The sequence below is a fragment of the Syngnathus floridae genome, chromosome 2, assembly GCF_059516105.1.
Source record: "Syngnathus floridae isolate MCC-2025c chromosome 2, RoL_Sflo_1.0, whole genome shotgun sequence".
Classification (NCBI taxonomy): Eukaryota; Metazoa; Chordata; class Actinopteri; order Syngnathiformes; family Syngnathidae; genus Syngnathus; species Syngnathus floridae.
The window spans coordinates 26,592,438-26,619,067 of NC_142414.1; the positions used below are offsets into that span (position 1 = coordinate 26,592,438).

Below are 26,630 nucleotides of genomic sequence, written 5' to 3' on the forward strand. Positions count from 1 at the left end.
TGTCGATGTTGTTTCGGTCAAACTTGAAAAAAAAAATGGTGGGAGCAAAACTTGCTGCGGGTGTGATAAAGTCTACTGTGATGCTTTGTCGTGTGACAGTGATCTTTTATGACAGTGTTATCAAAAATCAGGAGCTGGCCGACATCAGACAACATTTTAGTGGGTGTGTGTACGCTGTGATATGAGTTAGCGTTAGTATGATAAGCAGCAGCTAGCCACTCATTTGAATTTTTTTTTTTTTCTGAATTTTCAAACCCACTCGGATCCATAAAAGTTGTCTCTCCAGTTAAACAGTAAAAAAGAATTAAAAATATATAAAAAAAAATGACCAGAATTAAAATAAAGTAGGTGCAGGAAGAACATGACCTTAAATTTACCCAACACAAACTCGATGGATTAAAATGAGATTAGCTTCCATCCTGTTCCAAGGTTGTTCCATGCTTTCATTTGAGGTTGTATGAAGTTTTTAACAAGCAAAGACAAATAAAGTGCTCAGAAGTTTGATTGAAAGCTATTCACATAATTAGTGTGTTTGCTTCATCCATCAATCATCTCTTTTTTTTTTTTTTTTTTTTTGCACTTATCCACAGGGCATATGTAGTTTAAAAAAAAAATAAAAATCATGCTCACATTCACCGCAAAAGGCAATTTACTGCATTTATAAATAACCCCCCAAAATACAAATGTCATCTTTGTGCAGATTTTTTTCATTTTATTGAACTTGTCTCTCAAATATTGGGCTTTGCATCAAAGGCTCTCTCTCTCTCTCTCTCTCTCGCGCTCTCTCCTTCTCTCCTCTCCTCTCCTCTCCACCGCAAACATGATCCAAGCAGCGGCTGCCTTGAAGACACAGACAAGTAGCTACCTGATACCTGACACTAACTTGAGAGCACTCACCGTGGACTTGCTACCTGAGCTCCTCGCACCATTCACTAGCTTGCCACTCAATCACCGCCTGAGCCACTTCACCTCCTCACCCTTCGTCTACCCCAGAAAGCTTCCCTCGTCGTATTTCCTTTGTAATTTAAAATATCCCCATCGATTTGTTTGTGTCACTATGTGGGGGAGGGGGGGATGCTCGAGTCAGGTGTGTTCTTTGGCTTTTCACGAGAAAGCCCTTGAAAGGCAACAAAAGGTTCCTCTCCCTCCATCCTCCCCACCTCCATCTTCTCTTCCTCCATAGCATCTCACAGTACAAAAGGGAAGGGAGGAATGAAAGAAAGGTGGGGGTGAGGTAAGGGGACAGAGTCTAGGGGGGGGGGACAATGGTGGGCCTCCAGAGATGTGATTAGTCATGGAGTTCAGTCAAGCCCTCCATCAGACGCCAAAGTGTTGAAGTCGTCACCTCAGCCGGAGGCCTGTCAAGTTTGGCGATGTGAAAGAGCAGAATTATTCTTTTTGGATTTGAATGACTTTCTTTTGGAACGCTCAAGTCATTTCTTCCATGACTCCAGTACAGCCGGCTGTCAACTTCTTATGTAAATGTCAGCGGCGGGCATCCACGCAATATTCCTTTCATCCCATTTGTGCGTTTCACAATCTTTATTCAGTCGAGGCACATGCTTGACATTTAAGTCTAATGTTGAGCGGATGAGCAGGTTTATTAATTAGCGACCTACTGTCGTGACTGTACACTATAAGAAACTTGTACTTTTTGGGATGGAAACAATAAGTTGAGTTGTAACAACTTGAAAATGTAAATTATTGGCGTTTATGGCAGCAAACAAGTTGTTGCTGAGTTGTTTAGATTTATCTTTAAGACAATACTAAGTAAAATGAGTTCTGTAAACTCTTATTTCTTTGCTAAAATTGAGATAAAGCCAATATCCAAGTTTGCAATTTTTTTTTTCTGAACGTGCCAAATTTAAATGTGCCAACTTTATTGCCTTGAAATTTTGAGTTTACTACTCACCTTTTTCTTTTTTTTCTACAGTCCATGACAAGTGTATTTAATTGTTTTCCATCCATGATTTTCTTCTGGATTGTTGAAAACCTTTTTGAAGGATTTGGCTCCAACGAGCCGATGCCATGCAAAGATGAAACTACCTTAACATTTCTTTACTTAGCTGTACCCAGAAATATTTGTTGTGTTGATTTTATTTTTTCTCCCCCTGTAGTGACAGAGCAATATTTGCCTTTTATAATCCGGTGAAAAAGTCTGCAAAGCAACAAAGAGATGCTTCATTCTTGGATGCTCTTGGAGCGGCTCCGCAGTCAAGTCCTGTGCGATTTGGCCTTGCTCTAGGTATGTATGTCATTCTTATTTATTTACTTTTTGTGTTGTTTGTGAATGCTCCAACTGTAATTCTGATCTATAACTCCTTGATTGAACCAGATTGAGTAGACTGATGAGCAGCTACATCATCCGTGCACCGTGCTCGTTCTTATCACAAAGTCCATGTGTGTTTGTGCACGCTTGGAAAGAACGTGTGTGCTGCTTTTGTTGCCAGACCCACTTTAGTGTGATGCTATCGGCCATGTCAGAATGGAGGAAGACAGATGAGGAATGTGAACAGTGCTTGTCTCCTTACAATTCAAGCCATGCAGGACGCAGACGTGCTTCAAGGAAAAGCAACACAAAGGCTTCACATTAGCCACAGAGAATTCCAATCATCTGACTAATGCCCAGCAGCAGTTTTGCGACTCTGAACAAGAGACTGACAACATTCCCCTCATCACAATCAAATCGTACATCAACTTGGAAGCGGCGGGTCAGAATTAGATGACAATGTCGCCATCTTGTGGCAAAACACAGAAAAGCATCGCTATCTGTCAAACGCACAGCGGAGATTGTTGTCAACAAGCAGTCCAATAATATCAGTCATGGGAAAAGAGCAGAAGAACATCAAATGGAGTTGTCACTTTCCAGCATTTAGCAGCTACCATTTAAATTGGCTTGGCTCACACGCTGTTCTCATGTGCGATAAATACGATATTTGTAAAATATGTACATAATATAATATATCGACTGTTCATCGACAAATTGCTCATCACCGTTTGTGTTGTTAGCAATACTTCCGCAGCACCGAACAAGATGGCCAGAAGTAACGATCCTTTTCTAATCATCATAATAATAATAATTTTATATTATTATCGTTAATAATAATATAAAATCCTTACTGTCATTTTTTATTTATAATAATATATTATTATGTTTCTATCATTATATGATTTATTATATAATTATTTCATGTTAATAATGATATAAAATTATTGTTATTAGTATATAATTATTCGATATTAACTGAACTATTATTATCATTATTATAAAATAATAATAAAAGGATTATTGTTAGAAGTCGAATTATATAACTTTCCCATCGAAAAAGGCTGCCCGGTCTCAAAGGTTGGCAAACACTGACCTAGTGTGTTCTCGCTCAATCTGATGTCACTTCCAAGCTGCGAGTGACCATCTTTTTCTTATCTTACTGTGAAAACGGATGATTTATGTGCAATCTTTATGTGTTATTCCGATAAGGCGTGTGGGCCAGTGTAGTTTATGAGTGTTTATTGAGACCACAGATTATAGAGCTGCCTACTGATGGTCCCAAACAATCTTCCGTGGGAATGCAAAGTCCCGCCAGTTCCCAATCCCATTCCTTATCTCCAACTTTCCCGTATGAATTATGTCTGCTGACCTCCCGTACAACATCGCTGCTCTTAAATTCGACACACCACAAAGTTCAGGCGACTTGAATAAATCAGGACAATAAGATGTATTTTATTCCCTGCGGTTGGAGTTTGCTGTGGTCTATTTGTGCCCGTGAAACAAGACGAAGAGAGCCGATGCTGACATTCAGCCGTCAACCTCAAGTTTTGCATAAGTAAAACCTCCAGAGCATGTCTCACACGCGTGCATATTAGCGAGCGCTTCTCCACAGGGGGGCTCGATTTGCTCTTTTATCACTTTGCACACATGTAAACAAGCACACGCAACATAAAATAACAACGTGTAAGATCCCTGCTTTGTCTGGCTTTCTGGGGAATTCCCAGTGGGCTGCACACATACAGGTGATTTGCTTATGCTCACTAATCTAGGGGGTGTGAGTGTAACTGTTAACACGCTACACCTGGACACACACACACACACACACATAGACACTTGTGCTTGGACTAGTCATGTTCATGTTGATAAGCCCGCTCGCTCGCTCGCAAGCCTTACAGGTGCCTCGACACCTGACACACCAATGGTCAACAAAATATAATATGATTCCATTTCACCTGGCAAACAGAGGCCGTTCACCTCCAAGGCTCGTTGGATGAACTGATCAAAATGCATGCTCAGCGACATGAGAAATGTGTAAAAATAATTATTTTATTTGACATATTTTTTTATTATTATTATTTTATTTATTAATTAAGATTACTACAATAATGAATACCTTAATTTCCGGGTGTTTGTTTTGTTGGTTTGGTTTGTTTTTCGGAAAAAAATAAATAAAAATCTGTTTTTCTTTGTGTATTTCAGGCAACAAAAGGTCCAATGAACCTTTGTCTTTATCTCCTTCTTTCAAACTTCCAGGTGCAATCTGACCTATTGAAGCTCTAACCGTCATTCAATTCATTTTAACACCCAGGGTTTCCCCCACACAGTATTTTTTGAAGTTTTTCCAGACTATCAGTCATACCCTTTACCTTCTATAAACTTCTATAAACATATTGGAAAGTTTGTGATGTCATTCATTGCTTGGGGATAAAAAGCACTGGGTAAATATCAGCTGCCCATCCCAATACACTTTATATTGTCTACCATTATTTTCACAGCTCTGTGTCACTATAAATTAGTATTTAGATTCTTTACTTGTGTGGTTGGAGAGCCTGGGGATGCTTTATTAAAAAAAATGTTTCATTTCAATGTGGGGAAGAAGCGGGAAATACCCTGGACTGTTCATTTGTCACTCATCTAAGATTACTGGGATCAATATTGGGCCCACTAGTTTTTAAAAAAAAAAAAAAAAACACCTTTAAGAATAGCCATCGTATTTAATGAATTTAAATAATTTTATTATAATACTATTCTATATATCTAACATAATACTAATTGTTGATTATTTTGACAGAATGGTTTTAATTTAATTGACATATTATTAAAGAGCCACTGGAAAATGTTAAAAATAAGACACCATTTGACCTCAGTGTGAATTTATTCAAACTTAATTAGTGGACCCTGCCCCAAATCCACCACCGCCGCCCCTCATGTGTGCACCTTTGTCCAAATGTGATTGGCCAGTGGGGTGAAGTGAAGGAGGGTCCATCTACCAAGGCTATAAGATAGGTGCTGCTCAGGTGGCGCATCAAACAGGTGGCTTTTTTTTTTTTTTATGCTTGAGGAAAACACATCAGAGGAGGACATTTCATAAGGTATGATTCTCGATGCCATCACAAAATCCATGTAGCAGTTTTCGCTTCCCTTTTCCTCTTCCCCGACACACCTTAAATTTAGTCGGCTGTCATAGATGTTTTTTTTTTTTAAATGTGTGAATTTTGCAAGTTATGATACGACGAGGGAAAAAAAAAAGTTCTGTTATAATGATCTCATTGACTGTACAGTAACTGACTCGCATGTGCGTATTAAGAGTGTCAGTTAGAAATACAGTTATCTTAATGTGGCCTGGTCGGTGCGGCAATGCGTAAACACGGATTTGATAGTCAAATTAAAATCAACATGGCAGCCACTAAGCAAACAAAACTTTGAACCAGGTTGATGAGATGCACGCTCAATGCATGTGGACTGAGGTGAGAAAAATATGTGTGTGTGTGTGTGGGGGGGGGTATTGTCAAGTAAAAGTACAACTCCTTAATTAAGTACAAAAAAAGCAAGCTGGCTCAAACTCAGTAACAATGTATTTGTTGACTTTATTTTACTTTATTTTATTTTACAGTACTTTACTGCATGTAGCTGGTGTAGTACAGTCATTAAAGTTGCTCCACTGCCTTAAAAATGAAGTTGAAATTGAATATTAAGGATGCACAATGCATATTAACTAATATGGCTTCCAGAAAGTCCCTTGAAATACATCACCTTTGGTTCTTTTTTTTTTTTTAGACAGATGGCTTACGTGACTGAGCTCAGACTCGGTGGGGCTCGGGGTTCCTGGATCGGAGCCACGCCCTCATCCTGCCCGGAGGTGGACCTGGAGGTCATCGAGGAGTATCTTCAGGAGCATTCGCTGGAGGTCCAGCCTTCCTGCACGCATGCTTCGCCACTGAGCAATGTGGTGCAGTACGTGCATTCTCACCACAGCGCCAGGATCATCGGTGAGTGAGCAAGCATCGGGCCCAACGTGTCGGTGGAGCTTCATGGTCTTGCCTCTCCGCAGAGAATAACTGGTCAGGCCAGCATGCCTATGAGTGGCACTGCGGTGCTCCCAATAAGGAATACGAGGAGCAAGCACCACCTCCGGCCTGGCCCTGTCCGCATCAGAACCAATGGGTGAGGTATTTTCGTCATTTTAATTTTCACTAAAGTCAATTCTGCCAAATATCTCCTGATGAAGAAAAACCAACCAGTGACTTATGGTTGTCCACATTTGCTCCAGGATCACGTGGCGTATTCAGATAAGCCGATCGTTTGTATGGATTCAGACTCTCAGTCCAGTTCCTCCCAGTACCACGAATATCCCGATGCGCCTTCTCCGACTTCCGATAGCGGAGGCAGACCCAACAAAGATCCTCTACATCTTGCTCCACTCTCAGGTACAAATGATTCCATTGTGTGCATCTATGCCCCGCCCCCTTTTTCATAAGAAGCTTTGATTGATTCAAACTTGGGATTTAATAGCATCCTCTTCCTCTTTGACAGGAAAGAGGAAGGAGCGCTTGTTCCAGTTCCTGTTTGAGATGCTGCAAACGCCGTCAATGCGAAGCTGCATCTGGTGGGTCCAGTCCTCTTCGGGGACATTTCAGTTCTCTTCCCAAAACAAAGAGAGGCTGGCAGAGATATGGGGCCGCCGAAAAGGGAACCGCAAGACAATGACATACCAGAAAATGGCAAGGGCGTTGAGGAATTACGCCCGCACGGGCGAGATCCAAAAAGTGAAGCGGAAACTCACGTATCGCTTTGATGAGAAGACGCTGAGAGGCCTCCAAGGAGATGCCGATATGGTATGAAGGGAAAAGTCGACAAGGTATAAATACTGAGTATTTGAGAGGCAGAGAAAAGTAAAACACAGTAAAACCTAATCTGATAGATTGTTGCAAGATATCTACTTTATAAGTAGGACCTCTTAATCACCTAATACACATTTTGGTTGTTGTGGTTCTGTAATACAGATGTGTTTGTCCAAAAAATCATTTATTTGTGCGTGTTGTCTTTTTATCATGATATTAAATATTTTTGGAATTGCTTGTACGTGTTTTAATTTGTGCAGATGCTTACACTCAACATGATTCTAAATTTAGGCACAATTTAATCAATCTGGTCTAATCTGCATTTAAAAACAAAATCAGACTAGTTAATTCACAATGTATGTATGTATGATTTATATCCATTAATTTGTGAAAGGTTATTGGTGTTATTCGCTTTAATTACATTAAGAAAATTATGAAAGTGTTTCAAACTCAAGGTTATTAAAAGAGCGAGAAAAGAAATACAGTTGTACAGTTTTTCAAGTTTCATCTTGGGCCTCACGGTACTTCCGCAGCTTCCCCGCCAGAGGGCGCCCAAGACTTCAGTGGACAATCGCCAGCCACCACAGACACATCCACATCACCTAGATATCTTTACCGTACGTTGATGTCGCCGCCATATTGGATGTGGAAAAGTGAAGCGATCGATGACGACGACGCATTTGTTAGCAGCTTTCCCCTCAATGGCAGATATCACAAGGTTCACATTCCTCAGGTAAAACGAAATAATGACTTGGAATCGTGTTCAGAATATGAATGTGGTGACTTTGTGGCAAACATTAGAAATTCCGAGACTCTGGTGAAACTGACTTTCTTGTTTCATTTTGTAACAATTCTGATTGTTCTTGGTTGTTTACCGCCATTTTCTTATACTTTGTAGGTTCCCCTCACAAAAAAAAAGGGGGCTGTGTGAAACAGCTGACAGAAGGTAAGGCTTTTTCTCCTCTCCAAATATTACCGTCATTATTTGTAGTTTAATCGATCAATCACTGACAGTCAAAATGCTGAAGATCAGTTAAATGAAAATTTTGGCGCTATTAATTTAGCAAGCCCACATTTCACAGCTACATTGTTTCACGGATTGAATATTGACGATTAATCATAATAATTTCCCCTGGAGCCTATTCCCAAAAGTATTAGGAGATTTGTGTGAGTGAGATGCATTACAGCACTTTGTAGGTTTGCCCTATATTGCATTTAATTAAATTAATCTGAAAGTACCATTTAATGATGATGTATATGTATGTATATACCGCATATCTTTGGTATCCACACTAACAGAGAAGCAAGGTAGGTTAAAAGCAAGGTAGGTTGACTCATTTGAAACAATTTTATTGTCATTTCTATACAAACTGAATCTGAGTCACTTACAATGATACACTGAATCATACATAGTGTAATTCTGGATTACATATAATCCAGTGTCATCTGCTATGCGGTGAGAGATCAACCAGTGTGCCTTGGGAAATGATCCAATTTCACTACATTGGTCTGAAAATGATTTTTTATTTACAACAAATGAAGTACCAGCATCTTTTTTGCCAGTAAGTAGTGTCATGCAGAACTATTGAATGCTCGGCCACTAGAGGGCCTGTGTCCCACATGTTGCTATTAGTACAACAAAAATAATAGCTTTGTGTTAAACAACAGATTTCCCATCCAGTAACTTTGTGGGTTTAGTAAATTGAGACTAAATATTAACATCTGTGTGGCCCAGGTCAGGAAAGAGTGGCGTCGGTCGTCTGTGAGCTTCTCAAGGAAGGCAATAGACTGTATAGTTATCACCTGAGAAGGGTGTAGACCCACCCACCAAACTATACAACCTACTACCTCACCCTGACAAAGCCCAGTTCAAACACACATCCACCTGGCAAGTCATCCAACGCACCACTCGGGAGCAAACACACAAATGGTCACAACGCTCGATGTTTGCATTTATGGTCCGATCGGACGGTGCCGTTGTCACCTGGGCGACTAAACTGTCTCTTGGGAAAGACAGTAGATTGTATAGTTATCTCGAAAAGAGGCTACCTAACCCTCACAACTATTCAATCTACTACCTCAGGCCCAAGGGCAGCATTCACGTTGCCTTGCACGCCGGCGCCGGCGCTGGCCGTCAAGGTCGCACTCCTGTGATGCTAGAAGGGAAACACACGGGAGAGTTATGGCGATATTTTCGCTTAAAGGCATTCAGGTCAGAACATGTCTTCTTTCCAAATGACCGATGGGAATAATAGCGATAAAAGGAGGCAAAATGACGATTTGTAGTTAAGTGCTGAGAAGTATTTAATTGAAAGGTATGAAATGCACAGAAGGAGAATTTGGAAGTCAAACAAAAGTACACACTCACTGGCTTCCTGAGACTGGAGCATGTGATCGAAAGAGAAAGAAAGAAAGAGGAGGGAAAAAAAGAATCGCTTCCATGCCAGGAGCTGAGTTTCGTTTAGCCAAAAACTGAACTCATTCCAGCGTGCTATCGCTGTCCTGCTTCTCAAATAAAGGTAGACACACACGCACACGCACCGCCGCGCTTGTAAACATGGCCGCCGCCGCCACCGCCAGCTGCCTCGGGTTGGATACAGGACAGGGCTGCGATTCTGCCCTCCCAAACAAAACAAGGAAATACAAAATGGCGACATGCGGACCGGCCATTTTAAGGTCTCCTATCAAACGTTTTTTTATTTTTTTTTATTGCATTCTGGCTTCCCCGCCCCGACTCAAACTTGCGCCAAGTGGCGACATTCAGACGACACAAGGTCGGGCACGTCATGTGGCGGGCCGGTGTTAATGAGTATTTTAAGAAATGTCTGGCAGGTATACGACTCGCATAAATGAGTATACAGCCTCACGCAGGTCCAGCTCAGCCCATCATTAACTCCCATATCCTCTTTTAGTCTGATTTGCGGACCATCGGGCGGGTGTGCGCTTGGCACGATGCCCATCTCTGCAGTCGTGCCAATGGCACATTGACAAGCTATGTTTAGCCAGAAAGAAAACAGAGTGGACTGTCTAATATTGAAATGGCACAGTGACAGGAGCAAATATAGGTCACATGGCTGAATGCTCTGCTTCTGGGTCATCTGCATGTGGCCATCACAGCCCACAAACAACTAAGTCAATATCGCTAAAAGCCGCCTTTGAGACTTGGCCTATTTCACTGCCGGAACATTTACATTTCACTTTAATCTTCATATATATTATATTATATTATATTATATTATATTATATTATATTATATTATATTATATTATATTATATTATATTATATTATATTGTATTATATTAAGGAGATGTTCTGCTGTTGGAAATGCACATCGTTTATTTTACCTCACTTGATAAAATCCGTCCAAACATTAAAATACTGTATGACAGTAGCTTCACTTAGCAACGTGTTAGCAATTATGCTTGATAACATCCAGCTATACGCACAATTTTCCAAAAATGATCAAATGCTTCTCCTAATGTCCTAGACTCACAGTGACAGGGTGAACAACAATTCCAAATGTTCAATATGATGATGAAAATAGAATTATACATGATTAAATTGATATATCAAATACTTTGTTGCAGATAATAAAATGATGTGAAAATATTTAGTGTCAGCTAACCATATAATATAGTGCCATATAATAATAATAATAATGTCATTAACATAGCATCCAATGAGAAAAATGGTATTTTAAAAAAAAAAAAAAAAAGGGAAGGCCTTTTAGTTGCTGGTAACGTTTGGCCGCTGATAATAAAACCGCAATTTCCTTATTATTCATTCTGCTACAGTTTCATAATGACTGAGGGCACCAAAGGCACTTCATAGTGATATTGACCCAACTTCAAACTATTTTGAAGCAAAAGTCCATCAATCTAGTCATTTGAGGTCTTCTGAGTGTAACATTTACTTGGCACATTTTCAGTAACATGGGAATGAGTGCATGTTCTCGTAAATCCGACTTGGCAAGCTTGTGGACGGTTAAAAAAAAAAAAAACTCTGCCAATCAGCTCAGCATTCTTTGATAAGATTGAAGTGACAATTACAGTTTATATGTCATTTAGAATGACTCGAGGCCTATGCTTCCAACTGTGTAGTTATAATTTGAATTATTCGGCACAACAAGATCTATAGATGCATGTTTTCATGAGTTTGGTGAGAGAGCCCTGACCTCACCCACCTTCAACTTCATGCATGAAGCCCCAAAAGCCACAATCCGTTGCCTGGTTCACCACCTCAGATCATCGAAGAACCAATACGGTATCGTAAACACGGCAACATCAAATACAAGAAGATGACGAAAGTCAATGAATCAAACAATGGATTTCACTTCTGGGTGTGTCGCATTTACTGGAAGTCAAACACGAAAATTCGTAAATCAGCATGGCCCAAAGGACGTCGAGTCAAGGAAATACCAGTCAAGTCTCCCCAGTCATGAAGAATGCTTGGCACAAATACAAAGCGGTCACCAGACGACTGCAAAAGAATGCGTCTCTGTCACTCTTTGCGTCTCGCACTTTCTCGCCAAGTCTGTGCGCCTGGCAGAATTTCAATGACGGGCCAAAGTCGGACTTGGCAGAGCCACATCATTGGGTGGATGAAGAATTCCCACAATTTAGATCACCCCAAAAAAATCGGATTCATCTTATCAGAGTCACTCAACTTATTTTGCTTCCTCTCAATCTTTTCCGTTTGCTGCTAGCAAGCTCCCTTAATGCCCGCTTGGCATTTCATGTTCTTTAGCTCCTCATTAGCCAGTCTCCGACACAAAAGAATTCAAGAGCACACAAATGCAAGCCCACGGTCCACCCGAAGCGTCAGTTGAGCTGATCCTGTTTTTACTACATGCTAATTGAATGGAAATCCCGTTTAAAGGGTGCATTGTGTTCTTATCACACCATCTTTTCAAACATAGATATATATCCGGTTGATATTCAACGACATTGACGCTGTCCGTTAATCGTGGATTTGCGTCATCTCGTTTTCCGATTGGCCAGTTTTTAGAGGAGAGATGGACTTTTTATTGCAGGTCATAATCAATGAAATGTCGACTCAGCAACTTGTGTTAATTGTTGAGATCGATTTCAAAAATGATATGCTGAAGTTGTTCCAACTTTTAACCCATTCGCATTTTTAAAGTGTGGATGAAAATAGCAGTTAGCCTCGCTAAATTCGGCTATTCCGATCACCGCTAATCTTCAAATATTAATTTTGTATTCTGGTGGCTTGGAACGGGTGCATTGCCAAAATGTGACCTCATGAAAAAAGATTTCAACCGATTATTATATAGCAAATAATAATAATTCATAATAATAATCGTGATGTTTCTCACTGAGCACATTCACGTAGCATCTTATAAATCAGTCGCAATTGACGTCAGGGTCCGTGCTCACAAATATGCAATTCGATACAAAGATCTGGCACGATTTGTCAGAAACAGCTGCAGCTTCCTGTGTGGCACCAGAAACTTCCCGTCGCCTCGCTGCAAACAGCGACAGGTCGGCCAAGATACGGGCCAATAAGCTTCAAGCAGGAAGTCAGCCCACTTGCCTCAAGGAGAAACATCATGACGAAACGCACACAAAGTTCATCTGAGGATATGCGGGGAGGCAGGGAGGCGGGGAGAGAGCTGTGCCGCTCCCATCTCTCTTCCTATCTCAGGCCCCCGCGTTGTCTCTCCTTTTCGTCTATCTTTCTCTCGTCACGCCATAACATGACCGCCTGATAAACGGATTCATTTGCATCCCGATGCCCACCACCCAACTTGTCGGGCTGATATGAGACAATCTGAGCAAATAGGCCGAGCTAGCGAGCGAGCGTGGCGCCTGCCCATTATCAGCCGCCCTTCAACACGTGGCATCGCGGCGCCATCTTAGAACCAAATATCACCCAGATATGACCCAAAGTCTCAGAAATGCGCATTACGAAAACTTACTGTTCATTTTTGGCCCTTTTGCTCATCTACACTTTCCTTCTTCTGCCTTCCAGCAATCTCGGTTTCATGATGCAAATCGTCAACACGAGGACGTTAAGACAAACATTCCATTTGCTTTTTTCAAAAGACTTGTCACGCGGCTCGATTGCACAAAGCAGAAGCGTGGGGGGAAAAAAAATGCAAATATTGCAACGAGGAGAATGAGAAACGCTGTGTTACTTATCACGCCGGCTCTCGCTGATAAGAGAGCCAATCAGCACCTCTGTCGTTTTTACGTTCGAGGTAAACTGGACCTTAAAGCGACGAGAATCTCCACGCTTTCAAAAGTGACCCCTTACTTGCGCCCGCCATTAGACGGCGTGACACCTGTTCCCTGCGGAAAACCACGGAAACATCGGTCCGAGAGCACAGAGGGAGGGGAGGACCGGCATGAGAGAGGAGAGCCGAGGGAGTTGCGAAGGGACTGCGGGGAGTCCCGGAGTCCCTCTGAGCACCACAAAAGTTTCTCCTGCTTTGCCCATGGAGCCAAAATGGCGCCGTGCGGCGTGGCAGCCGACGGCGAGCCAAGCGTTTACAAGCCCGAGATCACCACCCAAGACGTGGGAAGTAGGAGAGCGCCGTGACGGGGCAGGGAAATACACGGCCAAAGGTGTTTCAAAAGGAAAAAGTACCTGCAGCCTGTACGGGAGCGGCGGCAGCGGCGGCGGCGGCCTGGGCCCGAGGACCGGAGGAGAAGAGGGCCATGATGGCGGGAAGAAGGGAAGAGAGAGGAGTAGAGCACACCCTCTGAGAGCAACACCCCTTTTTTTTCCCACAATCCCCTCCTACTGCCGTGAGTGCGTCTGTTCGCGCACGGGGTGACACGCAGCCCGAGAAAACGCACATCCGAAAATGAGCGCCGACCGGCGAGGGAAACGGCAACGGACGCGAGTCGTAAACCTCGGCGTGATCGATTTGCCAGCCTTTGGCTCGCCCTCTGCTTCGGCCTGCTCTGTTTTTTGCCTCCGCTTGCCTGCCTGCCTGCCTGCCTGCCTGCCTGCCTGCCTGCCTGCCTGCCCACTTTGGCACCGCTGACAAGAGGGAAAGAGAGTGAAGGGAGGGCGGCTGTACACACACACACAGAAAGAGGAAGGGAGGGACACGCTGTCGCGAGAGAGGGCGAACGCAGAGGAGGAGTCGGCGAGGGGAAGCGTGGAAAGAAAGAGCCTTCCAGTCACAAGTCACATGAATTGTCGTGAGCGGACGCGGTGACACAAACCGAGCAGCTGGGCCGCATCGGCAGCGCCACGCCACGCCACGCCGCTCGCCTCCTTCCAACGCCCCGCGGTGACCGGCAGATGGCGCGAGAAACCAGCCGGCGGGCGGGCGCCATATTGCTCGCCCTCGCCGCGTTTGCTAGCTGCAACATGCGTATGCTGCTCTGCACGGGCAACAACAAACAGATGGACGTTCGGGCTCATCCGTTCTTATTCGTGACACACGTTCACATTTGAAAGAAATGCCCAATTTCAGTCCCTGCCTGCCGAGGACTTCAAGTGACCAATCGCGGGCCACGAGGCGCACGACCCGACCAATGCGAGCTCACGGCGGAGCTGACATCATTTCAAAAAAATCTAGAAAACTCTTTTTGTCCTCCCACTTACTCTGTTTTTTCACATGCACCTGATGAAGGCACTTGATTCGAAGGACAGCACGACAACCCCCCCCAAGCCCTCCACCGGTTCTTCGAAACACTCACCCAGGAGATAAGAGAAAAAAAGAAGGGTCCAGTTTGTCAGCTTTATCTCCACTTGAGTCTTTTCTTGCAGATCAGGACACACAAACACACACACAGCTGTGCTGTGCTGTACTGTACTCCAACACAATCCAGTTGTTCCATGGAGGCTCACATTCAGCCGAGCGCTCGGACAGCCCCTCCGACCTGACGTCACGTCTCCTTTGTTGTTTATGAATTTATTTCTCTCCTCAGCTGAACTCTCTGAACCCAAAGTACCCACCCAGCGGCTCCTCCCCTCCTGTCCTCCAGTCCTACAATTACTCTCTGCCAAAGAAGGCAGGGCGCATACAGTATGGCGGGAACAAGGCAGAAGTGCAAAGGCCGAAAGGCGGGAGAAGAGGCTCCTATGTGACTGACTTTTTTTTTTTAATCCTTCCTTTCTTTCTTGACAAGCGCCTCGCGTCTCTTCCTGCTGGCTTTGTAAAAGTTTCAGCTGCATGGCGAGCCGGCCTCTTTTGGCACTTGTCCAACTTCTGACTCTTCTGTCCCTCCGCAAGAAAGAGAAGGCAAGCGGGCCGACCAGGGAGGACAGCTAAAGTGACAGCTGGACTGGTTTTAAGACTTGCTCTCGGAAGACAGTCAGCGTTGACATTTCGTACATGTGCAGAAGTCAACTCACGTGGAGCAACAATGAGGCGTTGTGTGTTGGCTTACATGTGAAAGAAAGGACTCCATTTCCTTTTGTAAAAATAAATGTACCCTTCGCGGTTCACAACTGGAAATGAATGTTATTTGCCATAAAAATGACATTTCGAAAAAGAAAACAACTGCTGGTAATAATAGCTTTTGTGTAATAATGACCCAACAGTGAACATGATTGACTCTAATTTAATCCTGTAACAAAAATCGTTTTCCTCACCATTGATTCATGACAGATTCAAGTGGAAAATTACAGTCACATTTGACAATAAAAACATAATGTAATGAATTTCTCCAAAAAGGGAAAATTGAACCTTTATGAAAACCTGATCTCCATTAATGCCTTTAGACCGACATATTCATAACATCTCTTTGGCATAGGTCATTATAAACTAAAACGATTGTGATTTTTTTTTTTCCGTCTTACTTTTATTAAACTTGACGTATGTATTACTTCTCTTCTGGACCTTGTAAAACAAAATTAAATAATTATTTCAAACCATCTGCTGGGACTAGTTTATTCGTGCCGGTATTATCTGGGGGATACTGCCCTCTTGTGGTCAAATGAAAGTGCAACAACTCGAGAGGATGTCAGCAGCTTGACCTCTGATCTTGACAACAGTCTTGTTCTGCTCCTTTGGTTATTTTATTAATTCTTGAATTCCATCTGCTAAAAACACAAATTGAGGCTTAGCCAGCTGTGCTTTTAATACGATTTCGCTTGCACTGATCTGATTTCTGGGCATGAAAATAGGCCAAAGTGGAGCTATGAACTCCGGCAGGACCAATTAGACTCCGGATCGGATGTCAGTCAGGCTTTAATCCGCTTCATTGAGCTTATTACAAATAAGAATAAGCTTGCACATTTTAAGACTCTGCATGAGTTTGCCAGCAGGCTTTTACGCTTTTGTTTGCACTTTTGCTCATATGCGCACCCTGCTGGAACCGGGTATGTGATGTAAATCATTAAACAAGGCTGACGAAGGCTTATTTGTCTGGTTATGGAACAATGCAAAGTGTTATAGCCAAGCTAATGAAAAGCATTGGCGTCACGTGGTAAAACTCAATCGTGGTTTGAACACAAACGCTGAAGCAACACGTGTAGACAGACATGGGACCAATACTCAGGCATATATTCTTTATCCTCTGCGAAGAATGACGAACATTCCTGTCTTACAGAGGACTGCAGGAGGTGTCATTATTCATGTTTATTTCATCTACCCATTGATACGACAACCATTTGTCTGCACCTCAGTCAAGCATTTATAGAAACACATTGTTCAAAATTAAAAGTACATTGCAAAATGAGCGCGAGTGCGGGTTTAAATGAAAACAAATGCGACTAAATCTGATATTTGCAAGGGATTTTGTGACGCGATGGGAGGAGTTTGTAGTGGCAGGGCCAGCCAGCCAGCCAAAGTTTCGCCTGCCTTTGCGCGTGTTTGGTACGCCACGCCACGCCTCTGTCAGTACGTGCACGGCGCTCTCTCATTTCACAGCAAACTCCAACTCGGCGATTCCGCCTTCGCTGTCAAATTTGTTGTTTTGCATCTTGTTCTCGGCGAGCGGGCTCTTTTTTTTTAATTATTAGGATTACTATTGTTAAAGACGCGATCGTGGGGCAGCCCAGCGGCGGCAGAGCAGCAAAGCCGTCACAAGGTGAGAACTTGAGCCCAGCAAACTTTCTTTGTCTTTGTTGTGCGCTGCAACTTTGACGCTGCGCCGCGGCCGATGCGCTCTTGGGAAGTTTTGGGATAGTTGGCATATTTGGCATTGTTCTCGCCGGTGTTTTGATCATTCAGAGGTTGGCGCGCGTATGTTTTGCTTGGTGTTCTCCCGCCTCCCACGGCGACTTTCTCCCCCAAGCGTCTGCCAACGTTGCTTGACTTGCTTGCGGTATTATTAGCACACGAGCTAACCGCTTAGCATGTCCGCGCGTTAGCTGTCGTCTGGCGTGGATTTATCCGGTTCAAATAATCCCCAACGTACCATCCGAGTATTTGGCCTTTCTCTCATTTCCCATTTTTTATTTTGGGCTATTTTAATCGCCATACTCGCCTTTTCTAAACCACCTGAAAACACTTTTACTGCGCGTTTTTTTCCTCCTCCCATGCTAGCAGACTCCGGTGTGCTCTGAAAGTTTTCACGCTTTTGTGAAAGTTGCTTTTCTCCTCGACTCATTTGTGCTCACTGTGGTGTAACTTGAACAAGCTCCCGGAGATGCTCGCTTAAAACACGGCTTGCAGAGAAATCAAAGTATGGATTCTCCATAGTGTGAGCGGGCGAGTGGTGCTCTCTCTCTCTCTCTCTCTCTCTCTCTCTCTCTCTCTCTCTCTCTCTCTCTCTCTCTCTCTCTCTCTCTCTCTCTCTCATTCAAGCAAGAGGCTTGTTGTCACTGGAGTTTGCGTGTCTTGTCAGCTCATTGCTTTATTTAGCTCGTTGGCTGCTAGCCTGGCTCCCCAGTGCACTTAACACCTGACCTTTTGACTACAGGGAGTCACCGACATTGCAAAAAGCATCTAATGTACATTGCACGATATTTGCAACGTGCAAACTCTTTCTAGGCCAAAACGCAGTTTTTTTTTTTAATGTGTATTCTAAACACACGAGTTACAAATGAAGATCCACCCTGATCTATTCAGATCCAATTAGGACTGGCTATTCTTAAGAACCTCACAATTCCATGTTGATTATTCTTGCTTCGCTTATCAGTTCGGTGCATGTGACGTAGGACATAACGTCTTAAAAACTATTTTAACAATAACTTATTTCGGCCTGTAGAGTTAAGAAAAAAAAAAAAAAGTCAAACAAAACCACAAAGTGGACTAAATTATTTGGACCAAAATGATGATAGATTGTTTTAATCCCAATTATTCATCATGTTGGGGCACATAATACTTTTACTGAGCTACTTTTAAAGAATATGTAAGCAAATTTTAATGGAAAGTTGGTTTGGTCCAACTAATCTTTTGCATGGACATGCAGTGCTGAATGGAATCATTTAATAAACTGATTAGTTCCTTTCTCAATGCATTTCAACTCAGTCACAAGTGTGTAACTGACGAATGAAATCCATTTTCAGCAAATGACGCAGGGAAGTGGCTCCATGTGCATGAATGACACGAAGTGAACGACAACAGTCTCTGATTCTGCGCCCGGCCTCGTGAGGGATACGTCTTTATTGGCATCCGTTTGCGCCCCGGTAAACCTGTCGCGGATGATGTCATTCACATCCACATCGTGCGCTGAAAGAGCCAATGCTGCGTCACCAGCGTTCTGGAAACAGAGCTACCACTCAGGGCAGAATAATTGATTTACCTTAAGTCACTGTCCTGCTAAAATGAACAAAGGGGAAAAACCTCATCACCAGCACAAACAAACCCGAAGGAAACGGCATCTTTCTCAACTTTAAGACCCGTTACACAACTTTTAAATCCGTCACGTATCCCCCCCCTTGTATAGCACAATGTCCTTTAAGACTTTGCTCTCTCCTAACCATGTCGCGCTAGGTCTGCCCGGTTACTATGGCAACAGCACAAGTCCTGTCGCCAGTGATTGAAAATAGGAAAGCCCTGAAACGAGCGTGTCCGACAAGCCTGCACCGCAGCAGGGGAAGCTGCGCCACCGCACTGATCCTCTGTGGCGCGAAGCATGTTAGCCGCCCTCTGGAAAACATTAGACACCGGCCGAGGTTCTCTTACAGATGTCTGTTTGGTGTGTGTCAGGAGACTTCAAGCATCTTCCAACAATAACACAAGAATGTGTAATTTCCTCATGTGGCCCGTGCAGACAGGGGGATCAGGCCTTTTTTTGAACTTAATATGAAGTCCAGTTTGGCTTTGCTAGTTTAACCTAGGTTGTTCGTTAAGAAAACAGACTAATGTTGGAATCAAGCCACACATATCGGAAGTGATTTGGACACCATGTCAACAGTTATTGTAATTGTCAACGCTAAACTGTGCCTCGTTGTGATACTGTAGCCTAGCGAGGAAAGCTGTACTCAGATAAAATAGGACTGGTACACACATGAAGATAACTGGACTGTCTTTGTCCCGGTTTGGAAGACAAATGCTGAATTATTCTTCAGATTATCCGGTGGTTCGAAGCAAATTGGTCTGCTACAAAAATGGACCTGGGAGGTCACTCTTGAATCATATTTATGAGCACAAATTCTGATGTGTAGGGAAAGCGAATAACTCCCGAGTATGAATTCCGACACGAAATGGAATGTAGCTAATCGAGAAGTGAACAAGGAAGATGGTGTGTATAAGAATTAGCATGAATTACCTGAGACATAAATGATAATAACAGCAGCCATTTCCTTGAGTACTGGCAGAGCTAGGATTTTTCTTATTTTATAAAAAAATATACGAACCCCCAAAATTGTTCATACCAATGCTATACTGCAAGTGCTATGCATTCATTTGCCTGCATGTCGTTACATGAAATGATGAGGTGTGTCATTATAAAAATGGAAACTGTGCCAAGATGAACTGAGTGTATAATTCAATCCCCTCTCCTTTTTTTTTTTTTTTTTAATACCCAAGGCAAATCAAAACTTTGACATGTCACATCAATCACTTTTGCTACACTTGCAACACAACAGTTTAAAGCTGTTTTGAAACAAACACGAAGTCTTAATTCTTTTTCTCCCAATGCAGAACTCATGAGTGACCCTTCAATGAAGGCTAATATTTGCCTTGTGGTGTGTTTTCAAGGTGTGGCTGGAGCCGCCGCCATCATTGCGTCGGAGTGGAGTTGCCGTAGCAGCCCTGACGGGGCGCAGGAGGAGGGCGGCGGCAGCGGCGATGGAGATGGACTTGGGGACGGGGCAGACCGGGGATTGGACGGGGACCCTGAAGGGGTGTGGAGTCCTGACATTGAGCAGAGCTTTCAGGAAGCGCTGGCCATCTACCCTCCCTGCGGCAGGAGGAAGATTATACTTTCAGATGAGGGCAAGATGTACGGTGAGGAAGAGAAAATTAATCCGTTTTCTACCTTCCGTGCAAATTAGGTTTGTCAGTTCACAGTCGAAATTTTTTTTGATAACTAGAATATCGATGCCGTATCGTTTTTATTGATACGTATCAGTGTTTTTAGCACACCCCTAATCAGTCCCATTATATATATATTTTTTATAATTATTTTTTTTATAATTATTTGTATTTATATATTTTTTCAAAGTTTATGAAAGACTGATAAAGAGTAGGTACTAGGTTGGTCATTTTTGACACTTCCTTTATAATTGATATCTAATTGATATGCTACAGCAAGTTCTACTATGCAAACAATCTCTTCAGCAAAAAAAAAAGACAAAAAACATATTCCTTTTGGAGCAGTGGCAGAATCCAGCAAAAGTGTTTGTCCTATTTTGGGAATTGACTGCTTTGTGTCTGAGTCAGCCCCCCTTGTCGCATTCGGGGTGTTCTTTGTTTCGGTAAAGATGAAATGACTCAGCGGCACGACTTCCCAGAAGAGTGGAGACTGTGGCGCTGATGTTGATCATCTTAACGCATGTTTGCTTTGGCCTGGCCTGGATTGGATCAGGCCGGCCGGTGAGGCTCGATTCGATCACCTTGGTCCCGATCCTCCTTTGCCGCTGCGAGTCGACGAGCAGCTGCTCGGGTGTGGTTTGCTTGGGATGGGATGGAGAGGGAAGCCTGTGAGAGAAATAGCTGACCAGGCACTTTGTCCCGACCACATTTGGGAAGCCTATTAACTATGATGTCCTCCATTCAGTTTTTCCCTCCTTTTTTTTTTTTTTTTTGCTTCATCTCCCCTGGCTGACTGCCAGCAACAACTACTAACTTTGATTTCAATTTGAGGGAGTCTATAAAAGTCCAGCAGTCGTCTAAAGTTATTCCCCCATCTGGTTCAGACTTTTTTTTCTTTTTTCTTCACATTCATAATCGCTGCTTCATTTCGGGTTTTCCAGTTTTGTCAGAGTCTGATTGTGATGTTATTTCTCTTTGTCACCTGTAGGTCGAAATGAGCTGATCGCTCGCTATATTAAGCTACGGACAGGAAAGACACGCACACGCAAACAGGTAACCATGACGATTACAACTTTGTAACCGCTGAGTCATCTTTTATTTGAGTTTGTTATCCAACCCAGTTAAAAAAAAAGAAATCCTTGTTGTGATTATGTTCCTAATGTTAACCCTGGCCGTTAGGTGTCTAGTCACATTCAGGTTCTGGCCCGCAAGAGGGTGCGTGAATACCAGGCGAGCATCAAGGTGGGCGCTCGCCGGATAAACGTCATCCCCTCTGAGCTTATCTTCTTTTTCTCTTTCTCTCCATCCTGTCCTCTTTGCCACCTTCCTCTACCTCCACGTGCGCCGTCAGGTCTCTAGTCACCTGCAAGTCTTGGCCAAACGAAAGTCTCGTGAGATTCACTCTAAGCTGAAGGTACGCGCTCGGTGTCGCTGCCACGCATGCCGCTCTGCCCCGACTCCATTTACGATAACCGTCTCGACGACCTAAGGCTTGCTCGTATTATGTCATGGAATCTTTTTTTTTTTTTTGTTTCGTTTAAATGACTAGCATGAGCGACTGAGCTAGTGCATGATGGGGAGCTTCTGACATCAATAATTGATTTGGTCCCGCACTTATTTAAGTTCTGGATTTGCCCATTGGCAGCTGAACGGGTTTGATGACATCATCGGTCAGTTTTAGTCCATGAATAAATAAATATATGATGCACGGCGCTAATGTTTGAAGTGCTATTACTTTGCATGAGCTTGGTTGACCCGAAGGTCACGTGACCCAGCATGCGTACGCACATATAAATTTAACGAGCCTGGTCCGTACATTCTGGGAACGCTTTCTGCTTTTGATGCATCCGCTCCGTGTTCCGTGTTTCCCCTCAGCTCTTCCAGATCTTCACTGGTTTCGAGTTTTCTTGTGGTTTTACCATATCCTGTCATCAACTGTCTTTATCAATTTTGAAATACCTATTAGTGGTCATTTTGTTACTTTTCTAATGGTAGTTCTATTTGAAGTTTGTTGGCAATACTATTTTTGTTAATCTGGTAAAATGGTTCCCGTTTGTGACAATCAAGCTCCATCACAATTAATTAGGACGATACTGATTTTTTTTTTTAATGTGACATTTCTTCTTTGCCGTAGGCCATGAACTTGGTAAGTTTTTGGTCATACTACTCCCCCTTTTTTTTGTGCTTAATTGTTGGCCTTCACCGTTAACGCTTGCCCTCAATGCAGTGCAACTTCTCCATGACAAATATTTGCTTTATTTGTGTTTTATTGATTTGAAGTGGCTTTAGTACCGTAACGGTGGTGGCTGCAGTTTTCTTCTACTAGCATCTGTACAAGCTTTGGCATCACACTGAATCTGCTTTGCACTCTGTTCTGAATCCCTCGTAGTTTTTGCATCATGCTGAGGTATTTGATGTCAAGACGTGCATGTTAGGTTTTTGGAAGATTCTTCGTCGGTGTGAATGCGAGTTTCAGTCCAAGCTACCCAAAAAAAAAAACATTTTTTGGTAGGCTTCGAGCTGTATCTAAAAAAAAATGGACGGATGAAGTATTTGTGTATGCAGGCTGGCTTGCTGTCAAGGCTAGCCACCGATATTAACTCTTCGGAATGTTGCGTTGGTGTTGTGGGGTTTCTTCAGATAACATTTTGAATTGATGTTCAGGACCAGGTTTCCAAAGACAAAGCACTCCAGACAGTGGCCAACCTCTCATCAGCTCAGATTGTGTCTGCAAGTGTGATGAAAAGCCAAGCTTCTTTCCCTCCGCCAGTCAGGGTACGAAAACACACCAACACACATCTGGCAAAAAGACTTTGGAGTAATAAAATCTCCTCTTCTCCGCTGTTTTCTTTGGTCTAGTTTTGGCCCGGCCATGTGCCAGGACAGCCTGGACATTCTCAGGAGTAAGCATCCTTTTTTTTTTTTTTGCCTCACATGCTTGCGTGAGATGAGAGAATGGCTTTTTTTTAATTGCTTCTTTTCTTTTAGCATCAAGCCCTTTGCACAGCCTCCTTACACAACACTAGCAGCTCCTGTTCCTCCACCCATCAGTAAGTCAAGAAATCTGAGCAGCATGGGTGACTATAAAATTGCAATTGCGCGGCCAGTAATGTCAAAAAAATATTATATTAATATCCCCTTTTAATGTACTCGTGTTGTATAATATTTAGCCGGCTTTCAAAATGGAGGACACTTATCGCTCACCGTTGTACTGTACCTTGCTCCTGCCGCTGACCTACTCATTGCTTCTTTTACGTTTTGAAATTGACGCTGCGTTATTTACGAGGTGAAACCCCAAAGGTTAACGTCAACCCATCTGTTTGGCAGGCTACGAGTCCCTGCCCCCCCCTCGCCCGGCAGCCATCGCGGCGCCCGTGTGGCAGGACCGAACCATTGCCTCGGCAAAACTACGGCTTCTGGAGTACTCTGCTTTTATGGAGACGCAGAAAGATAGAGAGATGGTACGCTCCGTCGCCGGTAGACCACCGGGTTTGAATGACCCACGTGTTTCCCTTTTCTTCTCACCTCGGCTCGTCTCGTCTCTTCTCGCAGTATAAGCATCTGTTTGTGCACATCGGCCCATCCAACCCCAGCTACAGCGACCCCGTGCTGGAGTCGATAGACGTCAGGCAGATTTACGACAAGTTCTCCGAGAAGAAAGGAGGCCTGAAGGAGCTATACGAGAAAGGGCCCCACAATGCTTTCTTTCTTGTCAAGTTCTGGGTGAGTAACCCTTAATACCTATGGCAAAAAAAAAAAAAATACGTTGGTGAATTGTAACTAAACCCACCGCTGCTGATCCACAAATAAAAAAAAGTCGTAATTGACTTTTTAGATGTCACCTCCAATTTATAAAACATGCTCCATTTTCCGAATGATTCATTTAGGCAGATCTGAGCAGCGATCTTGAAGAAGGTTCCGGTGCCTTCTACGGCGTGAGTAGCCAGTACAGTGGTACGGAGAATATCACAATCAGCGTCTCGACAAAGGTCTGCTCCTTCGGCAAGCAGGTGGTGGAAAAAGTCGAGGTAAGCCAAACAAAAGCTTTTTTGCCGGCGTCCAAACGGCAGCGTTTTTTCAGCGCTCTTTTTCCTTCAGACGGAGTACGCGCATACGGAAGGCGGGAAGCACGTGTTCCGTATCCATCGCTCACCTATGTGTGAATATATGATCAACTTCATCCACAAACTCAAACATCTACCGGAGAAGTATATGATGAATAGCGTGTTGGAGAACTTCACCATACTACAGGTTGGTAAAAAATATTTTTTTAATTTAAGACTAGTGTATTTTTATCCACTCGCAAATATTCACATTCACTGGGAACCGACCCAAGTTCCAACCACCTGCACTTTCTCCTATCTTCCACTAGGTGGTGTCCAACAGAGAAACTCAAGAGACTCTGTTGTGTATCGCTTTTGTGTTCGAAGTGTCCACCAGCGAACACGGCGCACAGTACCACGTTTACCGCCTAGTTAACGACTAGCTATAACGGACACGCCAAGACTGTCCCGACTGTGACTTACAGTCGGCCATTTTCTCCGACAGATCGACAGCGTTGACACTCGAGCAGCGTTTTCGCCTCACCGGCACAGCCGATATTTGAAACACTAAAGTCAAAACATTGTGTGATGTTTTTGGGAGTGTAAATAATCTGTTCATGTTCTGTTGTTCATGATAATCAGTTTCACTACTTTTCAGTGTTTTTAATCAGAAGAATAATAATGCTTCCGGAAGCAAAAACAAACGCATTTGTTCCCAGCAAAAGCCAACGTGTCGCTGACAGTGAGGACTTTGAATATGCAGTAGATAAGTCTACACACCCTTTTGCAAATATTTCAAGAGGAGGACTGGAATAACTGATCATGCGGTTGCACAAGTGTGCACACCCTCATGTAACTGGCATTTGGCCATGTTCCAAATGAACCGATAGCGGGCTCGGGACGAGATGTATTTTGTGAACTCACAATCGCTGCGAGAATTCAGCTTGCAGGCAAGATTAAATTTCAAGTGTGTATTTTTTTTTTTTTTGCAAGATGTAGCTGGACTCACGTTTTTCTTTGTAAGATAAGGCTTAATGGTCACATTTAATGGGAAGAAATAATTGATCACAGTCTTTTTTTTTTTTTTAAATCACAAAAGCTATCAATTTGAACAGGGGTGTGTAGACTTGATATATCCACTGCCAGATGATTTTATATGTTCTGTTTCATCACTATTCTTGTATCTACCACAATAACCGTCTTCAGCTGTCCTGTGTGTGTAATGGCAGCATTTCCCGAATCACAAGAAAAGATGGCAATTCATACCTTGAAGGAAGCAAAGTGTGACAAGTTGACTCAGAACAAATCAAATCGTAGTGTTAACCAACGCTTTAGTCATTGCCAACAAATGAATTGACACAAAGGCGTCAGTGTTGTGACAGGATGACAATTCCCTGAACTGTTTATTTGCCTTTGCTGCATTATTTCTACCTCCGTGTGAGTTGGGATTCAAATGTGCTTTCATAAAGCCCTGACCTAAGGAGCACTGACGTATAGGACGTGTACACTACATTTTTAATGGTACGTTTTATAAGCCAAAATTAGCTCAATATACTCTTGTTTTTATTTTTGTAAAAGCAGATGTCTTTACCAGCACAGCTACCGCTAATACTCTAAAAATATATATTTTTTTTGCAGCCATGGTCACCCACAGTGCACTGCGGTCGGTAAAGTTCTCTGAACTGACACTTGTTTAGCTCCGTGGAATGTTTTTAACACGTTATTTCGCAACACTCGTTAGTTGATCTGTCATCCCCTCATTTACTAGCAGGATTAGACATCATGCGGACGGTGACAAGAATGTGTGTTTTTGTTTTCACGTCGCGAAAGTTTGAGCCAACTCGGAAATAATCACATTTGTTGCGTGGAGGCCCATTCCGTCATTTCGGTCATATTCATTGTTCAGTCTATGTATACACATATGTTGAATATGTGCCTTTTAGGCTATGCCAATAAAATCACTCACGGTGTTTGCAGGATCCATCGAGTACCCTTCTAATTATTGTCATGATGTTTGGATTGCAAATGGGGTGAAAATCTATATTTAACATTTCAAATCAATGTGTAAACAAGGGGGCGTTTATGCAAATGAAAAAAAACTGATTGGAATAAATGCACAGCGGATTAC

The 26,630-nt window shown here is 43.0% G+C and overlaps 2 protein-coding genes and 1 long non-coding RNA gene across 5 annotated transcripts in view; 2 read left to right on the forward strand and 1 right to left on the reverse strand.

Annotated features, from left to right (window-relative positions):
• Positions 1 to 7,336, forward strand: part of LOC148402902 (transcription factor PU.1) — a 30,247-nt gene extending 22,911 nt beyond the window's left edge. The window contains exons 3-8 of one of the 2 annotated variants that reach the window (XM_088358082.1): positions 2,118 to 2,245; positions 4,469 to 5,361; positions 6,051 to 6,258; positions 6,321 to 6,433; positions 6,540 to 6,696; positions 6,803 to 7,336. In XM_088358082.1, the coding sequence (XP_088214208.1) occupies positions 6,051 to 6,258; positions 6,321 to 6,433; positions 6,540 to 6,696; positions 6,803 to 7,110 (786 nt within the window). In that variant the 5' untranslated portion in view covers positions 2,118 to 2,245; positions 4,469 to 5,361 and the 3' untranslated portion in view covers positions 7,111 to 7,336. Of the gene's footprint in view, positions 1 to 2,117; positions 2,246 to 3,186; positions 5,362 to 6,046; positions 6,259 to 6,320; positions 6,434 to 6,539; positions 6,697 to 6,802 lie in introns of those variants that run through there. The other variant, XM_088358089.1, reaches the window with a different exon arrangement.
• Positions 7,337 to 8,023: 687 nt separating this feature from the next.
• Positions 8,024 to 26,481, forward strand: tead3a (TEA domain family member 3 a). 2 transcript variants are annotated; one of them, XM_088358072.1, is made up of 14 exons: positions 8,024 to 8,056; positions 20,184 to 20,432; positions 21,448 to 21,512; positions 21,639 to 21,701; positions 21,811 to 21,873; positions 22,594 to 22,605; positions 23,124 to 23,234; positions 23,319 to 23,362; positions 23,448 to 23,509; positions 23,787 to 23,920; positions 24,012 to 24,182; positions 24,347 to 24,487; positions 24,558 to 24,710; positions 24,832 to 26,481. In XM_088358072.1, the coding sequence occupies exons 2-14, from the start codon at positions 20,426 to 20,428 to the stop codon at positions 24,943 to 24,945; spliced, it is 1,140 nt and encodes a 379-aa protein (XP_088214198.1). In that variant the 5' UTR covers positions 8,024 to 8,056; positions 20,184 to 20,425; the 3' UTR covers positions 24,946 to 26,481. The 2 variants fall into 2 exon arrangements, with proteins under 2 accessions (XP_088214198.1, XP_088214190.1); XM_088358064.1 differs by lacking the exon at positions 8,024 to 8,056 and adding an exon at positions 16,911 to 17,124.
• On the reverse strand, positions 8,436 to 15,054 carry LOC148402904 (uncharacterized). Its single transcript, XR_015853422.1, has 2 exons — positions 13,721 to 15,054; positions 8,436 to 9,266 (listed from the first exon to the last, which is right to left on the reverse strand). It is a non-coding gene; the product is annotated as an uncharacterized LOC148402904 (long non-coding RNA).
• Positions 26,482 to 26,630: the final 149 nt, after the last annotated feature.